Genomic DNA, 21,453 nt, shown 5'->3' on the forward strand with positions numbered 1-21,453 from the left:
ACTCGCAAGGAAGATGCAGATCGTGCGACGGAAGTCTAATATTTTGGTTATATAAAGGGTAATTACTGGGCGCAGTGTGGCCACCTCATGCGTAGCATAACATAGCATAGCATCTGACATGGATCGTCTTCGGCTTCTTCTGTATATATCATGGATGCAAATACAAGCTTCAAAAACAACGACTGCCGTACTGAATGTGCTCTTTTTGGATACGCTGATGATCACCATGCCCGGGTATGCTACTCCAAAGTCAACAAAACTCCTCCCCATGCAAGTTCGTCATGACGCTCCCGTCCCTTTGCTCCAATCCCCGGATCACGAGGCTAAGGCCGTCAACTCTTTCAGGTCAGCCAGGGCACTCGTGTCCCCCACATCCAGTCCCCTGAAGCCTTCCTCTACGATCCATGCACGGCCTCTGTCCTCATTCTTGTGCAGCACCTCACATGCCCTTCCAACAACCAGTAGACCCGGTGGACGGGAGCCCTCCACGTCAATCGCCTCAACCACGTGTCGCAGAGTGGTGCGGATGACGCGCTGATCCGGGCAACTCGCCCTCTCAATGACAGTACAGGGCGTAGAAAGCGGCCAGAGTTCTCGGCCAGGCTTCTCCTCCTCTGAGGCCTCTGTGGCAGGCAGAAGACGCGTCAGCTCAGCGACCAATCCCCCTATACGATGCAACGCCATGAGGAAGACGACAGTCTGTGAAGCGACATATGGTGGTGGCTTTGGTGGCTTGCCCTTCTTGCCCGTCCCTGTGCAGATGAGCACCTGGTCGGCAACGTCGCGCTGCGTGCTAGGTACGCTCGCGAACAGGGGCGCGCTCAGGGCGCTCGTGATGCCGGGCAAGACAACAATCTTCTCGTCCGGGACACCATGCGCCCTGAAGAAGGCGTACTCCTCGCCTCCGCGACCGTAGATGTACGGGTCGCCTTGCTTTAGGCGCAACACGGTGCGTCCCGAGAGGCAGGCCGCGAGCCCTGCGTCGAGGAGTTCTTGCTGCGCCGTGTCCGCGTTTCCGGGGAATTTCCTGGCGATGCTCACGGGCGTCCTCCGGGGGATCAGGTCCAGCACACCAGACGGTACGAGCTTATCCGCCAGAATGATGTCAGCGGCCTGAATGGCCTTGTGGGTTGCCTGGGTGAGTAGATCAGGATGACCGGGTCCTGAGCCAGCGAGGATGATCCTCCCCAACGATGACCCTGGCGGTGAAGGCGGCGGCTTTGTTGAGGGAGAGGATGTGTAGGATGCAAACACCTTCTCGACGTCTTCCTCGGTGAGTGTGGCAAGCTTTCGCAGAGGCCAATATTCGCAGACCTGGCTCAGCCACCTCATTCGTCTCGTCTTGGCTTCCTCATCGGATCCTTCCTTGATCAGTTTGTTGAACGAGCTTCCCTGGCCGATGGAGTCGTCCATGTCGCCAATGGCGGCATCGCCCTGCTGCACGAGTTTCCGTATCCGCCCGATCTGGGTGACTGCATTGCCGAGCGAGGGAGGTAAGGAAGAGGCGATCTCGCGTCGGATGCGAGAGGAGAGCTTGCAGCCGTGGCCGTTGGTAGTGACACCTATTTGAAGAGGGCCGTCGGAGTGGACGCTGAGGAGCGTGAAGGTGCACAAGTCGGGCGCGTCAATGACATTGATCGGTATGCGGTTTCGTTTGCAAATCTCTGCTATCTTTACATCTGTTTCTGGTCAGCATGAGGCAGACCAAATGGGGGTGTTCCCCTTTGTTTTCTCTGGCCTAGGGCAGCACGTACGTTTCGCATCACGGGGGGCAAAGGTGATGAAGACAGCGTCTACGACCTTGCCCACCTCATGACGCCCAAGGTTGAAGAGGTCGTCTTCTTGGAACTCCTTCTGATGCCATTGCACGTCACCCTCGTCGATTCGCCGTTGAAGCGCGTAGTGGATCTCGGAGTCGTGCGGCGCGACAACGACGGGTTTTGCGCCAGAGGATATGGAGTGCGACACTCGCGACGAGGCCAGTGGGTTTGTGCCGAGGATCAGATGGACGTGATCGGTGCAGGTTTGAGCTGTGAGGAGGGAGATTGGCGCTGGGGCAGGGAGCGGTTGTGGCTCGTCGTTGGAGGGAAGAATGGCAGACATGGTGAGATGTGTAGCTGGACCCTTGATTGCCCCTCTACTGAGTAAAGGTGCCCCTCCAAGGACGGGTTTGTCGAGAAGGGGAGACTGCCTGAGGGAATCTCCCGTCTTGGTGTTGCCTGGAATGGAGCTTGCGTGAAAAGAACGTGAAGCGGCATACACAAGCGACAGCTAGAAGCAAAAGAGAGAGATTGTCAATTATTAGACTGCGCACCAGGCTGGATAACCTTGGGATGCCAATTACAAACCCCCATCCTAACGAAAAAAGATGGATGCACGCTAAAAGTATCCGCAATCGGGTTGCCATCCCCCCATCGCCATTGACGCCATGCCCCGAGCCGAGAACCGCGTCCAATCAGAGCGGCGGCATTTGACTGATTCAGCATCCGGAGATGCGCCAGACACTCTATCCACTCCACCAACTTATCGCTGTGTGATGAGCTCAGTTTATCACAGATAGGAGATGCACAATCCAACAGGACATGATGATCACGGACCAAGCGAACCCTTGCGACTGAGCAAGACACATACTAGATAGATGGGTATCCCTAGCCAACGCCAGATATGCAATACATATGATACACAGTGTACAACCTCCCCTCCAGTCGCCATCATCACCTCTTGCCTTCACGTTCCATCTCCCTCCTAATGTCCTCGTCCAGGCCAATGTCCGCATCCACCATCTCGTCAACAGCCTCGTCATGCTCCCGCTCCAGCGCCTCCATTTGCTCCAGTTTGGCCTTCTGCCTCTCCTCCTTGGTCAGCTTCCTCCTTTGCTGCTGGTCTGCCTCGTCGCCCATCACGGACTTGCGCCCCTTCTTCTTCGAGTCTTGCTTCAGCTTGGCCTTTGCGACTGGCTTGCCGTTCCGGGGCGGGCGCTCGGCGGTGGTCTTGGCCCCAAGCGCCCACAAATCTCCCCAGCGCGTCTTGCGTGCGTCGTGATACGCAAGCTTGCTGAAGCTCTTGGGCACAGTCCATCGTTCGATCTTGCCGGCCGGGGTGCAGACGTCCATGGTCACATGGCCTTTTCGCTTTAGAGCAGGATTGACCAGACGCGGTAGCGTCAGCATGTTTGGCTTCTCTTCTGCGTTTTCGTAGCCTTCTTTTGCAAGCTCGGTGGCCCTCTTGCCTGTTGGCTGATCGGCGCCAATGGGAACGCCCCGCTGCACGGCAAAGTAGCTGAATTGCACGTCACCCTGATTATCCGTCTGCTTCCGAAGCATTTTGACGTAGAAATTTGGCCGGATGAACCGTTGGCTAAAGTGGCAAAAGTCTTTGCGTCCAATGCCCTGCCCGGGCTCCACGTACATGGGGCATAGACCCTGGTTCGTACAGGGAGCAACAACATGTCCCGGCTCGGGTTCGCGGTGGAAAGCCGGGTTGAACTCCTCTGGACTGATGCGCGGCTCGCCTGACGGGGGAAGCAGGAAATTGTAGAGCACATTGTGACGCGCGTGTGCTATGGCTTCGAAGCCTCGCGGGTGAGCCTTCTCCTGCATGACCAGAACGCCACCGTCCTTGCGCAGCAGATTCCACAGGTTGTTCAAGATTGCCTGGCGTCGGTGTGTCTCTTTTTCGCGGAGGAGCATGTGAGATGAGATGATAACGTCGTACGACTTGCGAGGCTGTTCCTTGCCGCCGCCATCCAACCGCTCGCCCTTCATCTCGCCAGAGTGCTCGTAGTCAGGCAGTCGCGGCAAGAAGGTCGTGTTGTCCAGAAACGACTTGACGCGGTTCCGGAGGCGATCTGACGCTACAATGACCGTCTTGCGCCCCGGAATCTTGTCCCCCTCGACCTCCCCCTTTTCCTTCAGCAGCCGCCACTCCGCATTCAAGATCTGCTCCCAGGCAATGATGCCAGCGCCGCCAGTACCGACGTCCAACACACTGAGGCCTCCGCCGCTCTTCAGCTTTGATTGGATCCACTCGCTGCCGAGACGCCTCCGCACCTCGCGCACAATAGAGTACACAGAGGCATACGCAGCGGGCATGAAGCCGGCCAGGAAGGCATCAGCCTCCACTTCGGTCATGTGGCGCTGAGTTGCCGATAGCCCTACTCCACCCATGCTCCCTGACCTCAGTCCGTAGACAGTCTCCGGAGACAGGGGCAGCCCTGAACCGCCAAAGCTGGCTTCCGCCGCTTCTCGCACGTGTCGGATGTGCGACCGGCGCAAAAGCTCTGATATCGGCTGCACGAGCTCTGCATTGGGCAGGGCGATTTCCATCGACTTGCCATGAAAGCTGCCGTCAACGGTGTAGGGATGGAAACGGGTGAATCCTTCGTCCAGCTCGCCGGTAGCAATTTTCAGCGGGAATTCCTCCGGCCATGACTTGGCGCTGGCCTCCTCTTGACTTTCCACCACCTCGCCCTCTTCTTTCTCCGCCTCCATTCGTTCCTCGGCTTCCTGCTGCTCCTTCTGTGTCCTCGCAAAGTCATCTGCCAACGCCCTCATGGCCTTGGCCTCTCGGGGATTCCTGGCCACAGCATCAATGTAGTCTTGGGGCGTGAGGGACGCTGGCTCCTCTCGCATTGGAAGATTGGGCGCCTTCAGCTGCGAAGCCTGCATGAGCATGTCCTGAATAGCAGCGGACTCTTCTTCGCTCGGCCCTTCGGTCTCCTCTGACGGCCCAAAGTGCTCCTCCAGAGCAGCCAGCTGTTCTGGAGTGGGCTTCGTAGCAGCGAGTTGACGAACTTCTTCCACACTAAGGCCTTGCTCATTTGCAATCGTCTCGATCTCCTCCTCAGAGAAACTCCATGCTTCGTCTTCCGCCTCGGCCTCAGCCTCGGCCTCCTCTTGCAGCTGCTCTTCCAAGGCCCGATCCCTCTCTTGCTCCTCTGTGATCAAGTCTTCGGCTCGCGCTTCGCTATCCAGGTCCTCCAAGTCTGGCTCGAGTGGGGCCTCTTTCGGTGCGATTTTGTACGTGATCTCTTCAAATTCTCCGCCCTTCAGCTCCTTGAGCACGGTGCCCTCGTCGGAACCTTTGTATGACGCACCAGCCATGTCGGCGTGCGTGTCGATGCCGACATCTTCGGGGCTTGTTTCTCGCAGGGGCGGGCCAAACAGTCGAACGTAGAGGGCGTACTCGGTGGGGGAGAGGTAATCCTTTGGCAAAGTGTCACGAAAGCGCTGTTTCGCATCCCGCACAACTTTCTCGGCATCTTCTATCGTCTGATCTTCCTGCCGCAAGATTTTCGAGGTGGAGAGATATGATTTCGTAGTTTGGGGCTGTATCGGTTGACGAGAACGTCGGATATATACAGAGGATGCAGAAATCCATGGACTGCGCCTTGTCGCAAATTGGTTCGGCCGAGTGCAGGCATACCTGATGCCCCGCGCCGACAGCATGATGGGTGTAAAATACAATATTGTACAAAAGATCGTGGATGCAGGTGCTCTGACTGAGAGCGAGAACACCGATCATGGACTTTTTGGCGGGACGCGAAAGCACGTGACCGTTGGCGGGAATAAGCAGGTTGTTATAGGTTCGAAAAGGGGGTCCAGATCTCGGTTCCCCAGGTCTCGGGATCCAGATCATTCAAATATCTTTGATGCTGGAGAATGCAGTGACAATTTGTGCCTGTAATAGCGTAGGCTCTGTGGATGGAGAAGCATGATTCGCACTCGAGGTCATCAGTAGAGCAGTTGACCGATGGAAAGTGTCTTTAAATCGAATCTGAATGACAAATGACGCTCAATCGCAACGCTGAACAATTACACAAGACCAAGCCATCCTCATCAATCACCCCCCAGGTCCGCCAGCGTCCTGAACGCAGGCTTCTGCGCTGGCCTCGCACTCCCAGAAGCTTTCGCCTCGGCACCCCTGGTCCCAGCACTCGCGGGGCCCTTCTTGACTGGAGCTGGCGTCTGATGCTTGTTGAACCTCGAGCTCTCCGCCGCCTTGTACCCGTCAAACTGTGCGTCACAGTCAGCATAGTCCCTGTCTACTCTTCCTTTTTGTTACGTGCCGAAAGGAGTGAGACAAAGTACAGCCCCACGAACATGATCAGTATGTTGATGAGCTTGCCGAAATCGATGCCGCCACCCGCAGTCTGTCCACCGCCCAGGGTCCGGCCAGGCGTCTTGAAGATTTCGCCAGGGTTGCCACCCGGCGTGTTCGCCAAGCTCACAGCTTTGCTGATCGCTTCCGTCAAGGCCGAGGGGTTGGCGCCCTTGATCGTCTCTACACAGGCGCCGTTGTGGAAGATCTTGAAGGTGGGCATCGCGGCGACGCCCTGCGTGCGGGCGATGGTGGACTGCGAGTCGACGTTGACTTTGGCAAAGGCGACTTTCTTGGGCCGAGAGTGCTCCTTGGCGAGACGTTCAAAATGAGGCGCGATTTGCTTGCATGGGCCGCACCAGTCGGCATAGACTGGACTTGTGTTAGTGAAGCTCAGCAACACTGCGACGAGGGGCAGTATCCGTACAGTCTGCGATGACAACCGTCGTGGAGTCCAGCAGGGTCTGCCACTCGGCTGTTGAACCGATGCTCACGGGGCCGCTCATTCTGTAGGTTGTTCAAGAGATTATCAAGTATCTTGCAACGGTCTATTAGATAGGCGTGATCAGCGAAGGTGAGCAATGATGCGATGCGACAGTTCCTAGACCAGCTGGCACCTTTGTTGGGCACTAGAAGTGGGCTGCTGCTGCATTTGGTAGGCGGTGGAGCAGTTTGGGGATTCTGCCACCTTCCCTACCCACCCAAGTCCAACTTTTTGTAGATGGCAGCCAGACTGCGAAAGTCGCTAATACAACAAAACGCAAATCACCATGTCATTCCACGAGCGCAACGCCAAGGTGAGCTCTCATCTCGCTACTCAGGGAATCAGCTTCTGACAATCATACAGAAGCGCAAGATTGGCCATAATGGTCGGGCTAACCCCTCCCAAGACCGCTCCTCCTTCAAGCCATCCGCCATCTTCAACCCTCTTGAAGGCGGTCGCGATTGGACGATATCTGTCGCTGTGCCGAGCAGTGTTCTTGCCAAGTATGTAGATTCTTAAGATACTTAATGCTTGTCATTTCTGACCCAGATAGTCTTGTTACCGCGGATCAGCGCCTCACCCTACCAGGGCGAATCGCACGTGCGCTAGCAGTGTTCTCCGTCGACGAAGTTATTATCTTTGACGACTCACCGCCCGCTTCGCGCCTTCGCAATGTCGACCCCAACTCATACACTGGCGATACAGACCCTTGCCACTTCATCGCCCACATCCTATCCTACATCGAGGCACCGCCATTCATGAGGAAGACCCTGTTCCCACTGCATCCCAATCTCCAGAAGACGGCGCTGCTACCGAGTCTCGACATGCCCCATCACCCCAACCCGAAGGAATGGATACAGTATAGGGAAGGCGTGACAGTTGCGGGACGAGCACCAAATGGGGGCACGTTGGTGGAAGTAGGCCTCGAGGAGCCTGTGGAAATCGCTGAACAAATTCCCCCGAAAACCAGAGTAACACTGCAGTTCCCTGAGGACGAGAATGCGGCTCCCCAATGCATTCATCCTGAAGCACCGAGGACAGAGGGTGGATACTACTGGGGCTATCAAGTGAGGAAATGCGCCTCGCTCTCAGCAATCTTCGAGGAGAGCCCCTTTGAGGACGGTTATGATCTCAGCATCGGTACTTCGGAGCGCGGAGACCCAGCCTCCAAGGTCTTCCCGGCCGGGAAGCGGGTCGCTCCGTTCAAGCACTTGTTAGTGGTGTTTGGTGGGCCGAGGGGACTTGAGTACGCTTCCATGAACGACGACAAACTGAAGGAGATGGGCGTGCAGGGGGCCAAGACGAAGGAGCTCTTCGATCATTGGGTCAATATCTTGCCAAACCAGGGCAGCAGAACGATACGGACAGAAGAGGCCCTGCTGATCGGGTTGACGACATTGCGAGGAATTTGGGACAGCAGCTAATTATGTGCCTATTTCACAGCGGTGTTTGGAGTTGGAGTATTAAAATATATTGCCCAGCCGTTGTTGAAGGCTGTCTATCCAGGAAAAGTTGAATCACGCCATCCCGCCAACGCCAGTCCATGCAGTGTTTCCTTATGTACAAGACCATGCCGTCTAACCAAAGCTCAGGGCGCAGAGATGCTATCGGCCGCCTGTGCGTGGTTGATAGTGGTCCCTGAAGGGGCCTTGTTGCCGGCCCTCTGCTTGAGCACGTTCTCAATGAACGCTTCGCCAGCCTTGTATGAGGAGCGGACAAGAGGGCCACTGGCGCAGTAGAGGAAACCCATGTCGATGGCTCGTTGGCGCCACATCTCAAACTCATCCGGCGTAACGTACTTCTCCACTTTGAGGTGGCGCTTCGTCGGCCTCATGTACTGGCCAAACGTGACAACGTCGACGTTGGCTTTGCGTAGTTCTATCCTTGTCAGCTTCATCCTCGTGTGCAGGCATATGAGGCTACTCACCAGTCAGCGCGTCCATGATTTCCTTTTCTTGTTCTCCCAAGCCCAGCATCAGACTGGTCTTGGTGATGATGCCCTCCTGACCCCTGACCTCCTTCGCATGCCGAAGCACATCCAGACTCTGCCTGAATGTTGCCCTGCGGTCTCTGACGTAGGGAGTCAGCGCCTCCACCGTTTCGACGTTGTGTGCATAGACGTCCAATCCACTCTCCGCCATGACCGCCACCTGATCCAGATCTCCCCGGAAATCGCCCGTCAACGCTTCGACAAGAAGACTCGGTTTCTTCTGCTTGATCTTGCGGATTGTCTCGGCGAAATGTCGCGATCCTCCGTCGACCAGGTCGTCTCGGTCAACGCTCGTCAACACAACGTACCCCAGTCCCCATCGTGCCAGCGCCTCAGCCGTGTGCTCTGGCTCGTGCGGGTCGAGTGGTGGCGGTGCCCGCGAAGTCTTGACGCTGCAGAAGCGGCAGCCTCGTGTGCATGTGTCGCCCATCAACATGATCGTCGCCGTCGCGGCGCTCTTGTCGCTACCACCCCAGCACTCGGAGATGTTGGGGCATTTGGCCTCTTCACAGACCGTGTGCAGGCCTAGTCCCCTGAGGTCTTTCTTGATCGCTTTGAAGTTGTCGTTTCCGGCTGGTATGGGCGTCTTGAGCCACTCGGGGAGGCGGGTGATGGTCTTCTTCTTGCCCTCGGGACCGACTTGGGCGGTGCGCAGTGCAAAGGCATCCGACTGCGAGAGAGGCTCATCAGCTGCGCCGACAAAATCATTGAACGAAGCAATGTTTGCATCTTTGAAGTACGTCTTTCGTTTCGGTTTGGCGCTCGGAGGGGCATCAGGGATGGTGGCGAGTGTCCGGATCGCGTGAGTCGAGCACGAGAGAGCGCGGCGAACAGGTACCTGAGCGCGCTGCATCGACGTAGCTATTGATGCCATCGTGGGTGATGCAGATATGTTTTTGGCAACGAGTGAACAAAGAATGAAGACTGACGCTTCGATTCTCAGGGTAGGGGAGCCGGAGGCGAGATGCGCTTTAGCAATCAGAAAATCGGGATTAATTGGGCTTGAGCCGATTGGACCCGGTTCGCTGATACCGTGACCGTCGCCCCGTAAAATATGGGTGGCCCAGGCGGTCGGACAGCATCCAGCCCAGTCTGGCTACCCTATATCCAGATCCTGCGTCGATGTCGGTCACAGTTGAAAGAACAAGAGGGCTTGGAATCAATTCTCCAGACGGGAACACATTCTTATTCCGATCATCTCCAAACTCAAGATTTGCGCATTGATTAGGGGCAGTGTGTTCATGTTGCTGTCGGATCTAGCCGACGTGTTTGTTTCAAGTACGGCTCGTTTCCGACATGTCTTTGTAACTCTGCTCATAGCGTTGACAAAATGCGCTTCTAATTAGGGATACAGAACGAAAATACACCTACGGCGCAATATTGTTGCGAAATGCCACAAATCATCTGATCTTGAGGACCAACTAACCTGATCATCTCGAATCCATTCACATCGAGGTTAATGCACACGCCAGGTTCACCGACCAGCCCCGTGTGAAAGCAGACTCGGACGAGCTTCCATTCACGACAAGACACTAATGATTACTCACTAGCAAACTTTGCGTGATCCTGACGTTGCTCAGGTATTCAACTAGTGCGCCGTGGTCATGAGTGGCACCGAGCTATATCAAGCCCATTAACATAGCTTCTAACAAGGAAACCCCAAGAGAGAAAGATTGAGGCTCCACAGGCCAAGCGCGCATGCATAATAATGCAACTTGAGCATTTCGGATGAGTGTGGATCTGACAATCTGATCTTGTCATATGCCGCCTTGTTGGAGTTGCATTGTCACCAAGATCCCAAGATCCCAAGATCCCAAGATCCCAAGTGACAACCAGGACACATTGACCCATGGTGGCACTAGCCTCGGCAAGAGAATATTTGTTATTGTTCAAGTTGGATCACAAACCCTGAGAGTTGTAGTGGCACGGCTCTTGTAATCTATGCATTGTAACGATTAATCAATAATTTATCTTATCGTGGCGTCGAGCACATCGTCAGCCTGGTCCTTGCGGTGCCAGGTAATTGGATGGCCCGTGCGCCAATTGCATTTGACAATGCCGGCGCGCTAGTCCCCACGAGGCTTAGTATGCCCCCGTGCTTCGAGGAAGAGCCATCATGCAGGAAAAAGGAACATCATCCTACAGAGCAGAGCTGACCAACGTCGTCAATCATCCTGCCAACTTCTCCTCGTCAGGCACATCGCATTCGGCCGTCCGCTCCCTACCTTTCTTCTTCGACTCTCCCTACCACCGCGCTCTGTGGCGCCCTACGTATACTTCTTTTCCCTTCACAAGAACACGCTTGGGTTTCAGCACACACCCCCATAACCAGCCTCCCAATTCCTTTGTACCTGAATACTCCACGGTGACGACAACTTTTCACAATCGCGCGAATCCAACCACCCGCTCCGAAACTCGAATAATACATACTAAAGAAAGGCGATCAATTCACAACGAGTGACCGTGCGCAATCCCGAGCGAGGCGCATCATGATACGAGCTTGACTGCAGAAATCCAAAGTACAGCCCAGGACAAAATGGAGGACGCGCGGGATTCATCGGCAGCCGAGGGGTCTGGCGTCCCTAAAACGCAAGAAGGCCCGGCCGATAGAGCACCAAGCGTACACTCCTCGCGCCTCAGTGGAGAAGTCTATGTGCGACCCAAGTCCGGGACGAGTAAACGGAGTGCGACCCGACCCGACACCAGACAAACGATTGGCACAGACGCATCAAAGCCCATGAGCCGAGGGAAAGAGAAGAGGAAGTCTGGTATAGCTGCCAAACGCGAGTCGCTGCTCAGTTCGGGCGAAGCCTCGGCGCGCGACCCACGAAACAGAGCCAGCCGAAGTCATGTTCCCTCATTAACGTCGAATGCCTTCTTCCGGCCCATGAGCTCTCAGAAGCTGCAAGCTCATAGACAAAGCTCGCGACCGATTCCAATGGACCAGCAATTTGCGCAAGCGCAGAATCTGCAACCACAGAATTTAGATTTGGATGATGGGGCAACAGACATTGGGGGCAGTGTTGCCCACCATGCATCAGGACTCGAGGATCTGCGGCCTCCGCCTTCCAGGGGGACGGAATTTACCGACCAAGATCGTGTAACAGCAAACACCAGCCCTACGACCAACGGACATTACCCCACGGGTAGCCTGAGCGATAGCGTCAGACCGCTACACAAGAGCAACGAGCCCGCAGCTAATCCACGCGGCTTGACAGTGAACGTGGAAAAGAGCTTCCAGGGTGCTGGCAAGCCAGGGCCCAGCCCCCTCGCATCTCCACGATCGTTTCGCTCCAACTTTATGCGTACGGGAAGGGACTCGAACCGAAATAGGAGCACTGAGGGGGCCGAGAAGCTATCTAGTGGCGCGTCTTCTCCCAAGATGGCGCCAATCGATTCGAGAGGGCAGGCGAGACAGGCGCCGGCACAGCAAGCGCAACCTGGGGTCCCTACAGCCGGCCGAGTCTTTGATTACTTTGAAGGCAATACTAGGTTTTGCCTTGGTGGGAGATGGCAGAACACGCGAGGAAGGCCGATCAACCTGGCCACGGGGTTCTTCATTGTGCTGCCTTGCGTCTTGTTCTTCGTCTTTTCGGCGCCTTGGCTTTGGCACAACATCTCACCGGCTATCCCCGTCACCTTTGCCTACGTGGCATTCATTTGCATGTCGTCGTTCGTGCACGCTTCCGTGTCAGATCCTGGCGTAAGTTTACTTCCCACGTCTCAAGCTCCGGCCTTACTGACTATGTTAGATCTTGCCGCGAAATCTACATCATTTTCCCCCGCTAGGCGAGAACGATGATCCTTTGCGATTGGGCCCACCAACAAATGACTGGACGCTCATAAAGTCAGCCGAATCTGCCACCGCTGCCATGGAGGTTCCTGTCAAACACTGTCGGACATGCAACATCTGGCGTCCACCCCGCGCTCACCATTGCCGCCTCTGCGACAACTGCATCGAGACGCACGATCACCACTGCGTTTGGCTCAACAACTGTGTCGGCAAGCGCAACTATCGGTACTTCTTTGCCTTTGTCACATCGGGCACCATCCTTGCCCTCTACGTCATCGCGACCTCTTTGGTCCAGTTACTGGTATACCGCAGCCGTGAGAACGTGAGCTTTGGCAAAGCCATCAACCACTTTCCGGTTCCCTTTGCTCTCCTCATTCTGGGCGTTCTTCTCTTCTGCTATCCTGCGGCCTTGATGGGCTACCACGTGTTTCTCATGGCTCGCGGCGAGACGACGCGTGAGTATATGAACTCTCACAAGTTCGCTAAGAACGAGCGGTTTAGAGCATACTCTCAAGGGAGCGCCCTGAAGAACATCATCGCCGTGCTCTGTCGGCCCCGGACCCCAACATATTACCGCTTCAAATCCAAGTACCAAGCCGGAGACCAACGGCTGGGAGTGCACAAGAGCCTTAGACCAAAGGTGGATGCACAGGGCATGGAGATGCAGAACGTTACGCTGGCACCACCGCAATTCCAGAGCGAGCAGGCTTTCCACGAAGCCAATCGACGTTGAACGCGGGAAGTTTCTCTTTTTATCCTTTAGCGGCTGGCTTGCTACGACATATTTCTACTGTTTGGGGACCATACCTAATGTTTTCTTTTGCACGTAATATACCCCTGGAAAGGACAGATCCCAGGCGTATCATCTGTATATAGCGGACTCGATATCTCACTTTCTTACATACGAACATGGCAGCTTACTTGACGCTCACGTCTATCTAACTTGCAACGTCTACCCTGCTCCCGCTACATTCTGACCGCCCTGGCTCGTCAGCGTCATTGGAATCCGTGTCAAGGTAACAGTCTCAAGAAGCCACGTTGACAGTACCGTGCTGTGATGTCCGCGTGCTTTTACCTGCACTGGTCTTGACTCTCCCTGTTTTAGAGCTATCCTCATCAGCAGTGGCCTCCTGGCGATGCTTGATAGAGAACTTGTATAATCTTAAGAGGGATTGGCTGTGAGACGCAAAATCGACATGAAGGGCATGTTCATCAAAGAAATATGTATAGCACCGATTTCAAGACGGCGCCCTCGCCATACCACTGGCACTCTGTATCTGTAGGGTAAGCACTTGCTGCTCGCCTTACGTGTTCCCCTGAGGTCCGTACCGCCCGCACGTTGACAAATGCGCGGCTGCCAGTGGAGGCGGGATCAAGGGACCAGCCGATAAGGTACGTACCGCGGGCCCGATAAGAGATTTTCTCAGAAATTTCCCGCCAAGGAGGGGCGCCTTTGAAGTTTCCCATGCCGTAGTGCCAAAAAGAAATTCCCCCACCATATTAATTCTACCCTTCATTCAATCTCTTTGTCTTGCAACTCTGGCCCATCCCACATCTACTTTCTTGAGGCCGAATCCAGATCTTTTGCGCCCGGCCTGCGCACCGCCTCCATCTACAGGAGTGCATTCAAACCAAACAGACGAAACCCGGACCGATCGCAGTCGCAACCATGCCGCACTCTGTGACCCCGCCGTCCAAGGACGCTGGGCCGCCTCCCTCGCAGGAGGTGGTCTCTGACCTGCTCAATACTATCTTCACGGCGCAGACCTCCTCTGCGAGCGTCGATGCTGCCTACGGGCTGTGTGAGCTCCTCCTCAACTCGGTCGGCTACGCTGGCCTCCAGCAGTACAACATCCTCACCGAGGTCAAGAAGGCTGCCGCCGATAAGAAGAGCAACCTCCGCAGAGAATGCGCACAGAACCTCTTGGGCGCCATCTTTGAGCGTTTCCCCCCTAGGCAACCCGTCGCCGAGATCATTCTCTTGGCACAGGATGGCGGCATGCTGGCTTGCGCTTTGGATGCCCTGGCCGACAAGAGTGCTGTTATTCGCGAGTCGGCACAGTACGGCATCGATGCCTTGTTTGGTGCTTTGAGCGCGGAGGCGCTAGTCGCTGGGCTCCTGCCTACCTTGGTCGAGTACATTGGCCGCAAGGCCAACAAGTGGCAGAGCACTGTCGGCGCGCTCAAGCTCCTGCAGAAGATGGCCGACAAGTCTCAAATGTCCATTGGCGCCTCCAAGGAGGAGGCGTCTGCGAAGGACCTGCTCCGCGAGTCGCTGGGATCAAAGCTGGCTGGTCTTATTCCTCTCGTCGAGAACGGCATGCACGACCTCAAGACGGAGGTCGAGAAGCAAGCCGTCCAGACCATGACCTCGCTCACCGCACTCCTGTCGAACGACGATGTCGCCCCTCGCATCCCGCTGCTTATCGACACCATGCAGAAGCCCTCCACACAGAGCCTCCAGAAGGCGATCCATGCCCTGTCACAGACCACATTCGTTGCCATTGTCACGTCGCCTGTCCTGGCTCTGCTCACGCCCTTCGTTGAGCGCTCACTCAACTCGCCCACCACCGCCCAGGAGGTTCTCCGCCAAACCGTCGTCATCGTCGAGAACTTGACCAAGCTTGTCCACGATCCCATCGAGGCCAGAACATTCCTGCCCAAGCTGATTCCTGGCGTTAAAGGTGTCTGCGATCGCGCTTCGCTCCCCGAGGTCCGTGAGCTCGCCGAGCGCGCTCTGGCCACCATGCAGAAGGCCATGGGTGACGACAAGGATGTTGTCGCCCGCGTCACGGCAGACGACATTGCCAAGACCCTCGATGAGCAGGTCAAGAAGAACGGCCCCGTCACCGACCAGGACACCTACAAGCTTGTCCGCGAGTACGTGGGCGAGCAGGTGGCCATTGATGTCAACTTCCGCTACGTGCAGCGCATCGCCGACCGCGTGACCCCTTACATGTCATGCTTGACCCAGCCTGAGGCTGCTGCGGCCATCGCCGAGGGCGTCAAGACGTACTGGGTGGGCGAGGACGAGCGCAAATATGGTGTTCCCGAGAAGGAGGATGACGGAGAGACCGAGATCGTCAACGCTGACTTCTCTTTGGCATACGGTGGTATGCTGCTCCTCTCACACACCAATCTGCGTCTGCTCAAGGGTCACCGTTACGGTCTCTGCGGTCGCAACGGTGCCGGCAAGTCGACTCTCATGCGCTCTATTGCTAATGGCAAGCTGGAGGGCTTCCCGCCCCAAGACGTGTTGAGGACATGCTACGTCGAGCACAACCAGGGCGAGGACGCTGATATCAGCATCCTGGAGTTCATGCTGAAGGACCCCACCATTGCCTCTGAGGGCCGCGAGCGCATCTCAGAGGTCTTGGTCGAGTTCGGTTTCACCGACGGGCCCGATGGCCGACAGGCACAGAAGGTCGGCTCCCTGTCCGGAGGTTGGAAGATGAAGCTGGCTTTGGCGCGTGCCATGTTGCAGCGTGCCGATGTGTTGCTGCTGGACGAACCTACCAATCACTTGGACGTCGCCAACGTCGCTTGGTTGGAGCAGTACCTGAAGAAGCACACCGACATTACCAGTCTGATCGTGTCTCACGACTCTGGTTTCCTGGACAATGTCACCACCGACATCTACCACTACGAGCCCAACAAGAAGCTTGCGTGCTACAAGGGCAACCTGTCCAAGTTTGTCGAGATCCGTCCCGAGGCCAAGTCCTACTACACCCTGTCCGCCTCCAATGTCCAATTCAAGTTCCCGCCCCCGGGCATCTTGACGGGTGTCAAGTCGATGACACGCGCCATCATCCGCATGTCCAACGTCAACTTCACATACCCCGGCGCGGCCAAGCCGTCTCTGAGCGATGTATCCTGCCAGCTCACCCTGTCCTCGCGTGTGGCTATCATCGGACCCAATGGTGCCGGCAAATCGACCCTCATCAAGCTCCTCACGGGTGAAACCATCCCCACCACCGGCAAGGTTGAGAAGCACCCCAATCTCCGTATCGGCTACATCAAGCAGCACGCGCTGGAGCACGTTGAGATGCATCTCGAGAAGACGCCCAACCAATACCTCCAGTGGCGCTACCAGCATGGTGACGATCGTGAGGTCCACATGAAGCAGACGCGTGCGCTGTCCGAGAAGGACCGCGAGCAGATGGACAAGATGATCGACCTGGGCGACGGCAAGTCTCTCCGCCAGATCGAGTCCCTGGTCGGTCGGTCCAAGTACAAGAAGACTTTCCAATACGAAGTGTAAGTCACTCACATCTTTCTGCTTTATTGCATTGTACTAATTTATGCAGGAAATGGCGCGGTTACCTGCCCAAGTTCAACTCCCACGTCTCCCGCGAGACACTCGCCGAGTGGGGCTTCGACAAGCTCGTCCAGGAGTTCGATGATCATGAGGCGTCGCGCGAGGGTCTCGGGTACCGTGAACTCGCGCCCACCGTCATCTCCAAGCATTTCGAGGATCTCGGTCTCGACCCGGAGATTGCCAACCACAACGAGATTGGCTCGCTCTCCGGTGGCCAAAAGGTCAAGGTCGTCATCGCCGGTGCCATGTGGAACAACCCCCATTTGCTTGTCCTCGACGAGCCCACCAATTTCTTGGATCGTGACTCCCTCGGTGGTCTGGCCGTGGCCATCCGCGAGTTCAAGGGTGGTGTCATCCTGATTTCCCATAACGAAGAGTTTGTGGGTGCGCTGTGCTCGGAGCAGTGGCACGTCAACGACGGTCGTGTCGCTCAGCGCGGCAACGCGGCCATTGCCCTCGATCGCTTCGAGGACTCGCGCCCCGGCTCGGGCGTCACGTCGACGGCTGCCAGCACCGTGCCCAGCACGGCGGCCTCGTCGGCCGTCAACTCGGGCGCCGAGGATAATGGCGAGCTCAAGTTCAAGGCGAGGAAGAAGAAGAAGATGACCAAGAAGGAGCTCAAGGAGCGTGAGGTGCGGAGGCGGTTGAGGCACATTGAGTGGCTCAACAGCCCCAAGGGCACACCCCACCCCGTTGACACGGACGACGAGGCCTAAGTGAGTTGAGCGTTGCGCAATGTGCATTGGCATAGGAGGAAGAAAGCGAGCTGCCACCTGACACTGTTGGAGTATTTAATGGGTGGAAAAGCAAGGGTTTGCATGTCATGACGATGCGTGATAGAGAATCTGTCACCTTTGGGTATTCACGGTATAGAGGCGTTCCGGTAGACGGTTACGAAGTTTTCGTATGAAATTGACTTGATCATATATTTTAAAGTCCAAGTGAATACGTGTGTGTGTCTGTGTTTCGCCGTGGTGAGCGCGCTATCTACCGTGATGTGATTATTTTGGTCGTAACGTCGTGATATCTATATACAGTGACTCCCACAAAGGGAGAAAGTGAAATGTTTTTCCTTTACCAAGAGAATGTCATTAGCGCCGGGTTCAGCGCAAATGGCAACAGGAAGTGACTGGCGGCCACCGTCGCCATCGGAAGGATAGCCACAAAGTCCTTGATGCGCCAGTCGTGTGGGACAAAGGGCGCGACGGCAAGGATGATCATGCCCACGATGGAGATGAGCGCAAACAGGATGGAGAATTTGAACTAATCATGTTGTCAGCGAGGGCTCATAGAATGTGACTATTTTAGAATGAAGATGGCTGTTCAGCTGCTCAGCTGCTCGGCCAGTAGCTGAGACGGGCATTGTGGCGCCGCGACTATTGCTTCCAATGCAGTCCAGGCCTTGTGTGCTGCATCGCAGATTTGGACACATAAAAGGAACGCGCGCCCCAGAGCAGGTAGAGATCGGGGAAAGGATAGAAGAACTTACCTTCTTCAAAACTTTTGGCACCTCGATGAAGAAGTTCGAAAACTCGGCCTCCTTACTCGTCGACCCCCAGGTCATGTTGATCTCGAACATGTGCGACAACAGAGCCTGCGAGACGTGCAGACTCAGACCGCCCAGGAAGACAGCCAGCATGAGCGTCCACTTGAAGTTCTCGAAAAGCGAGTGGAGCAGACTGCGCTCCCCGATACGATACCGCATGATGGCGAGGGCCACATTGCCGAGACCATTGAAGATGATAATGATGGAGAACCAGACCTTCCAGGAATCAATATAGTACTTGTCAAGGTACCCATTGTACCAGCCCATCAGGAAGTAATTGGCAGCCGTCATGATCCACGCGGCGCCGATGGCATAGTACGTGCCAATGTACGAGATGATGGTGATCTTGGAGGTGAAGCGAATGTTGGAGAACAGGAACCGGCGGAACAGCGGCGTGAAGGGACCGCGCCACAGCCATGTGCGAATAGGGTGGAAGAGGAGCTCGTTGCAGCCGTAGGCGTACTTCTCCCACCGGGCAAGCTCGTCGTACACGGTGAGGGACACGCCCTCTTTGAAGCCGTCGCCGGCCCAGGCGGCCATGCGGATGATATAACCAGCGCATTGCAGGCGGAGAGACATGTCAAAGTCCTCAGACACGTGCGACTCGGACCAGTACTTGTCGTAGCCATCGTCGTCCTGGTACGCCACATTCTGCACGGCCGACCAGCGAAGGAATGCATTGTGCCCGACAAAGGGCGCCACATCGCCGTTGGAGACGGTGTACCGAATCGCCGTGTAAATGAGGTGGGTGAAGAAGGTAATGGCATTCTCAAAGTACGTGTGGACGACCTGCATGACGCCGGATGAGAATTGCAGGATGCCAACGTCAGGGGCCTGTTCCATCTCGGAGACAGCGTCGAAGAAACAGTCGGCGGGAACGCGCGTGTCGGAGTCGATGAGAAGGATGTAGTCGCCAACACGAATGTTGCCATCGGCCCAGGCACGGCCATCTTGCTCAAGGACATCCTTGAGGGCCTGCTCATAGGCCTGCGCCTCGTCGTGCTGGGACCACTCAGCAGGTCGGGAGATGGCCTGCAGCTTCTCCTCAACCTTGTTCGAGATCATGAGGGCGTAGTTCATGTTGGAGGCCTTCTTGAACTTGCCCCTGCGCTGGAACCCGTCTTCACCATGCTTCGGCCGGGCCACCCAGCCGATGCTGTTGTCGGCATAAAAGTCGATACGTTCACGGCGCTCCTCCTCAGAGAGCAGTTGCAGGCCGTCGTCATTGACAAACATGTTGGCGGAACCTCCTTGGAGTTCATAGGTCGACATGGCCTGCTTGATGGACTTGACCGTCGGAATGATGACGCCCTGGAGACCCTCCTTGTACACGGGGCACTGGATGGTGACATGAGGCAGCGTGTCCGTTTGCAAGCGCTTGGGTGGGCGGGCCGAGTAGAACTTGGAGTTGACAGTGAGTTGACGAACGGGACCGAAGATCTGGGCGAGGCAACCGATGATGACCTGGGCGAAAAAGAGGGTGAAGAAGATCTGCACGGGAAACAGTGCCAGCAGGCCGAGACGCGTGTAATCACCGTCGACTGAGATCTGAATGGCTAACTGCCGCCAGGCAGCTCCCATGGCAAGGAAGACGAGCACCATGGTCAAGGCAACGAGGACACTGTTCTGGAGGTGGATGGGCCTTCTGTCGGGCTTGATGTCACCCGCCTCCTCGTCGACCTCTGCTGTGTGCACGCGTGCGCTCTTCTTCTCGTCATGGTCATCATCGTGGGCATCGTTGCCCGATTTCCACACCAGTTCCATGAGTTCCGATTCAATGGCCTTGGCCCTTTGTACCAGATGCAGCGCATCGTCGTCCCACACTACCAGCAGCCCCTCGGACGCAATGAACGCGGCGAACTGGTGTTTCCTCGCTCGGGTGAGGTCCTCCATGGTAGGGATGATTTGGATCCGGAGGCCGTTCATCAATGGAACGTCGACTGCGTCAGGGCTCCATTGCAGAAAAGTCTTGATGACTCTCGAGTTCACGGTCATGGCGCATTGCACGTTGATCGCCGCACAAGCCAGGGCAAAGGCAGAACTACCCAGTTGCGGCGGACATGCCATGTAGTGACCTCTGGCTTTTCGCAAGAGCACGCCCTCGACCTCCCCGGAGCCATCACTCACCCAAAGTTGCGAGCACTGCTGCTGGTACAGGTAGTTCACCATGACCTCGTGTTTGATGTCGTCGATGAACATTGAGCTACCATTGGATCTGACGGAGCGACCAGAGATCGACCCGGGGCGGGAGAAGTTGCGTGGTGAGGGTGGTTGGAGCTCCATGTCAGTACCCATGATCGACGGGCGATTTTCTGACGATGGCGAGTTGCGGTTTCGCGGGGCATATGAGGGAGCTTGGGTGGGAGAGGGTGTCATTTCAGGCCTATCAGCCTTGAAATAGCCTCCCAGAACCATGGTGAAGCGAGTGTCGTGGTGTCTGGCGCGATCTTGTAAAGAGTGGTGTGATCGCAGGTAACGAGCGGCGCCTCAGCGGGCGGAGGTCAAGGAAGCAGCAAGCCCTGGCAGAGGATTCTCAGTCGTAAAAAGAGAGAGGAATCTTGCGACGAGCAAACACAAGGGCTTACACGCTCGACAAAGAATGGGAGGAAATAGAAGAAGCTTTGGGTGCACGGGATGGAGGTGCGCGCGATGGTGGCAGGACAATGGGCCTTTTCCTACCCGGCCGGACTCGACGATCATAAAGCAACGAACAAGGGTAGGATAGTGGTGGGTAGGAAGCAACAGGTCACACAGTTCCGCGATAGCATTGGCCCCAGCCCATCAACTTCCCTCTGGATCGAACCGAACGGCGCACCGTGTGAGCGCGAAGAGGAGGGATCCTTGGAAGCAAAGAGGTGGCAGCATGCTCGCCAAGGACCTTTTTTGCTGGGTATCAGGGGCGTGGTGATATTGTCGCCGTAGACATCCCTGTCAGTCCACGTTTTTACCGGTCCACAGCCAAAGAGGACCAATTCAACCGGTCGAATCTGCATGGTCTCTAATTATGTATTGCGGTTTGTAAAGTTGGACGTGTAAGGCAGAGACTGGTGCAAAGGTTAGTCTCTGAGAGATACGAGAAGGCTTCCGAACGTGTATGCTTGGTTCCCGGCAGACATATTCTTCGGCCGTGGCGTTCGGCAAGTGCCAATACTTTGCTGCACTCAAAAGTCGCACAGACTGGACTTACAAGTAGTACGGAGGAGGCGCATGGCGGGGAGCGGCA

The 21,453-nt window shown here is 56.0% G+C and overlaps 8 protein-coding genes across 8 annotated transcripts; 3 read left to right on the forward strand and 5 right to left on the reverse strand.

The window, feature by feature from the left end:
* Positions 1–170: 170 nt before the first annotated feature.
* Positions 171–2,352, reverse strand: F5Z01DRAFT_643513 (tetrapyrrole methylase). The gene is made up of 2 exons (XM_046262720.1): positions 1,755–2,352; positions 171–1,679 (listed from the first exon to the last, which is right to left on the reverse strand). Exons 1-2 carry the CDS (start codon positions 2,101–2,103, stop codon positions 316–318), a joined length of 1,713 nt encoding a protein of 570 aa, XP_046122460.1. The 5' UTR covers positions 2,104–2,352; the 3' UTR covers positions 171–315.
* Positions 2,353–5,484, reverse strand: F5Z01DRAFT_643514 (mitochondrial small ribosomal subunit Rsm22-domain-containing protein). Its single transcript, XM_046262721.1, has one exon. The coding sequence runs from the start codon at positions 5,445–5,447 to the stop codon at positions 2,715–2,717; it is 2,733 nt and encodes a 910-aa protein (XP_046122461.1). The 5' UTR covers positions 5,448–5,484; the 3' UTR covers positions 2,353–2,714.
* Positions 5,485–5,686: 202 nt separating this feature from the next.
* F5Z01DRAFT_643516 (putative thioredoxin) lies at positions 5,687–6,683 on the reverse strand. The gene is made up of 2 exons (XM_046262722.1): positions 6,527–6,683; positions 5,687–6,471 (listed from the first exon to the last, which is right to left on the reverse strand). Exons 1-2 carry the CDS (start codon positions 6,603–6,605, stop codon positions 6,044–6,046), a joined length of 507 nt encoding a protein of 168 aa, XP_046122462.1. The 5' UTR covers positions 6,606–6,683; the 3' UTR covers positions 5,687–6,043.
* Positions 6,684–6,822: 139 nt separating this feature from the next.
* F5Z01DRAFT_643518 (putative RNA methyltransferase) lies at positions 6,823–8,030 on the forward strand. The gene is made up of 3 exons (XM_046262723.1): positions 6,823–6,896; positions 6,947–7,086; positions 7,137–8,030. Exons 1-3 carry the CDS (start codon positions 6,870–6,872, stop codon positions 8,005–8,007), a joined length of 1,038 nt encoding a protein of 345 aa, XP_046122463.1. The 5' UTR covers positions 6,823–6,869; the 3' UTR covers positions 8,008–8,030.
* F5Z01DRAFT_643520 (uncharacterized protein) lies at positions 8,031–9,575 on the reverse strand. The gene is made up of 2 exons (XM_046262724.1): positions 8,511–9,575; positions 8,031–8,461 (listed from the first exon to the last, which is right to left on the reverse strand). Exons 1-2 carry the CDS (start codon positions 9,445–9,447, stop codon positions 8,172–8,174), a joined length of 1,227 nt encoding a protein of 408 aa, XP_046122464.1. The 5' UTR covers positions 9,448–9,575; the 3' UTR covers positions 8,031–8,171.
* Positions 9,576–10,700: 1,125 nt separating this feature from the next.
* On the forward strand, positions 10,701–13,299 carry F5Z01DRAFT_700857 (Palmitoyltransferase ERF2). The gene is made up of 2 exons (XM_046266405.1): positions 10,701–12,276; positions 12,326–13,299. Exons 1-2 carry the CDS (start codon positions 11,110–11,112, stop codon positions 13,097–13,099), a joined length of 1,941 nt encoding a protein of 646 aa, XP_046122465.1. The 5' UTR covers positions 10,701–11,109; the 3' UTR covers positions 13,100–13,299.
* A 542-nt stretch (positions 13,300–13,841) lies between these two features.
* Positions 13,842–17,608, forward strand: F5Z01DRAFT_643526 (P-loop containing nucleoside triphosphate hydrolase protein). The gene is made up of 2 exons (XM_046262725.1): positions 13,842–16,623; positions 16,674–17,608. The coding sequence occupies exons 1-2, from the start codon at positions 14,036–14,038 to the stop codon at positions 17,398–17,400; spliced, it is 3,315 nt and encodes a 1,104-aa protein (XP_046122466.1). The 5' UTR covers positions 13,842–14,035; the 3' UTR covers positions 17,401–17,608.
* On the reverse strand, positions 17,596–20,785 carry F5Z01DRAFT_201561 (glycosyl transferase family group 2-domain-containing protein). The gene is made up of 2 exons (XM_046258092.1): positions 18,174–20,785; positions 17,596–17,947 (listed from the first exon to the last, which is right to left on the reverse strand). Exons 1-2 carry the CDS (start codon positions 20,643–20,645, stop codon positions 17,759–17,761), a joined length of 2,661 nt encoding a protein of 886 aa, XP_046122467.1. The 5' UTR covers positions 20,646–20,785; the 3' UTR covers positions 17,596–17,758.
* Positions 20,786–21,453: the final 668 nt, after the last annotated feature.

Source organism: Emericellopsis atlantica (genome assembly GCF_019669845.1).
Source record: "Emericellopsis atlantica unplaced genomic scaffold F5Z01scaffold_2, whole genome shotgun sequence".
Classification (NCBI taxonomy): Eukaryota; Fungi; Ascomycota; class Sordariomycetes; order Hypocreales; family Bionectriaceae; genus Emericellopsis; species Emericellopsis atlantica.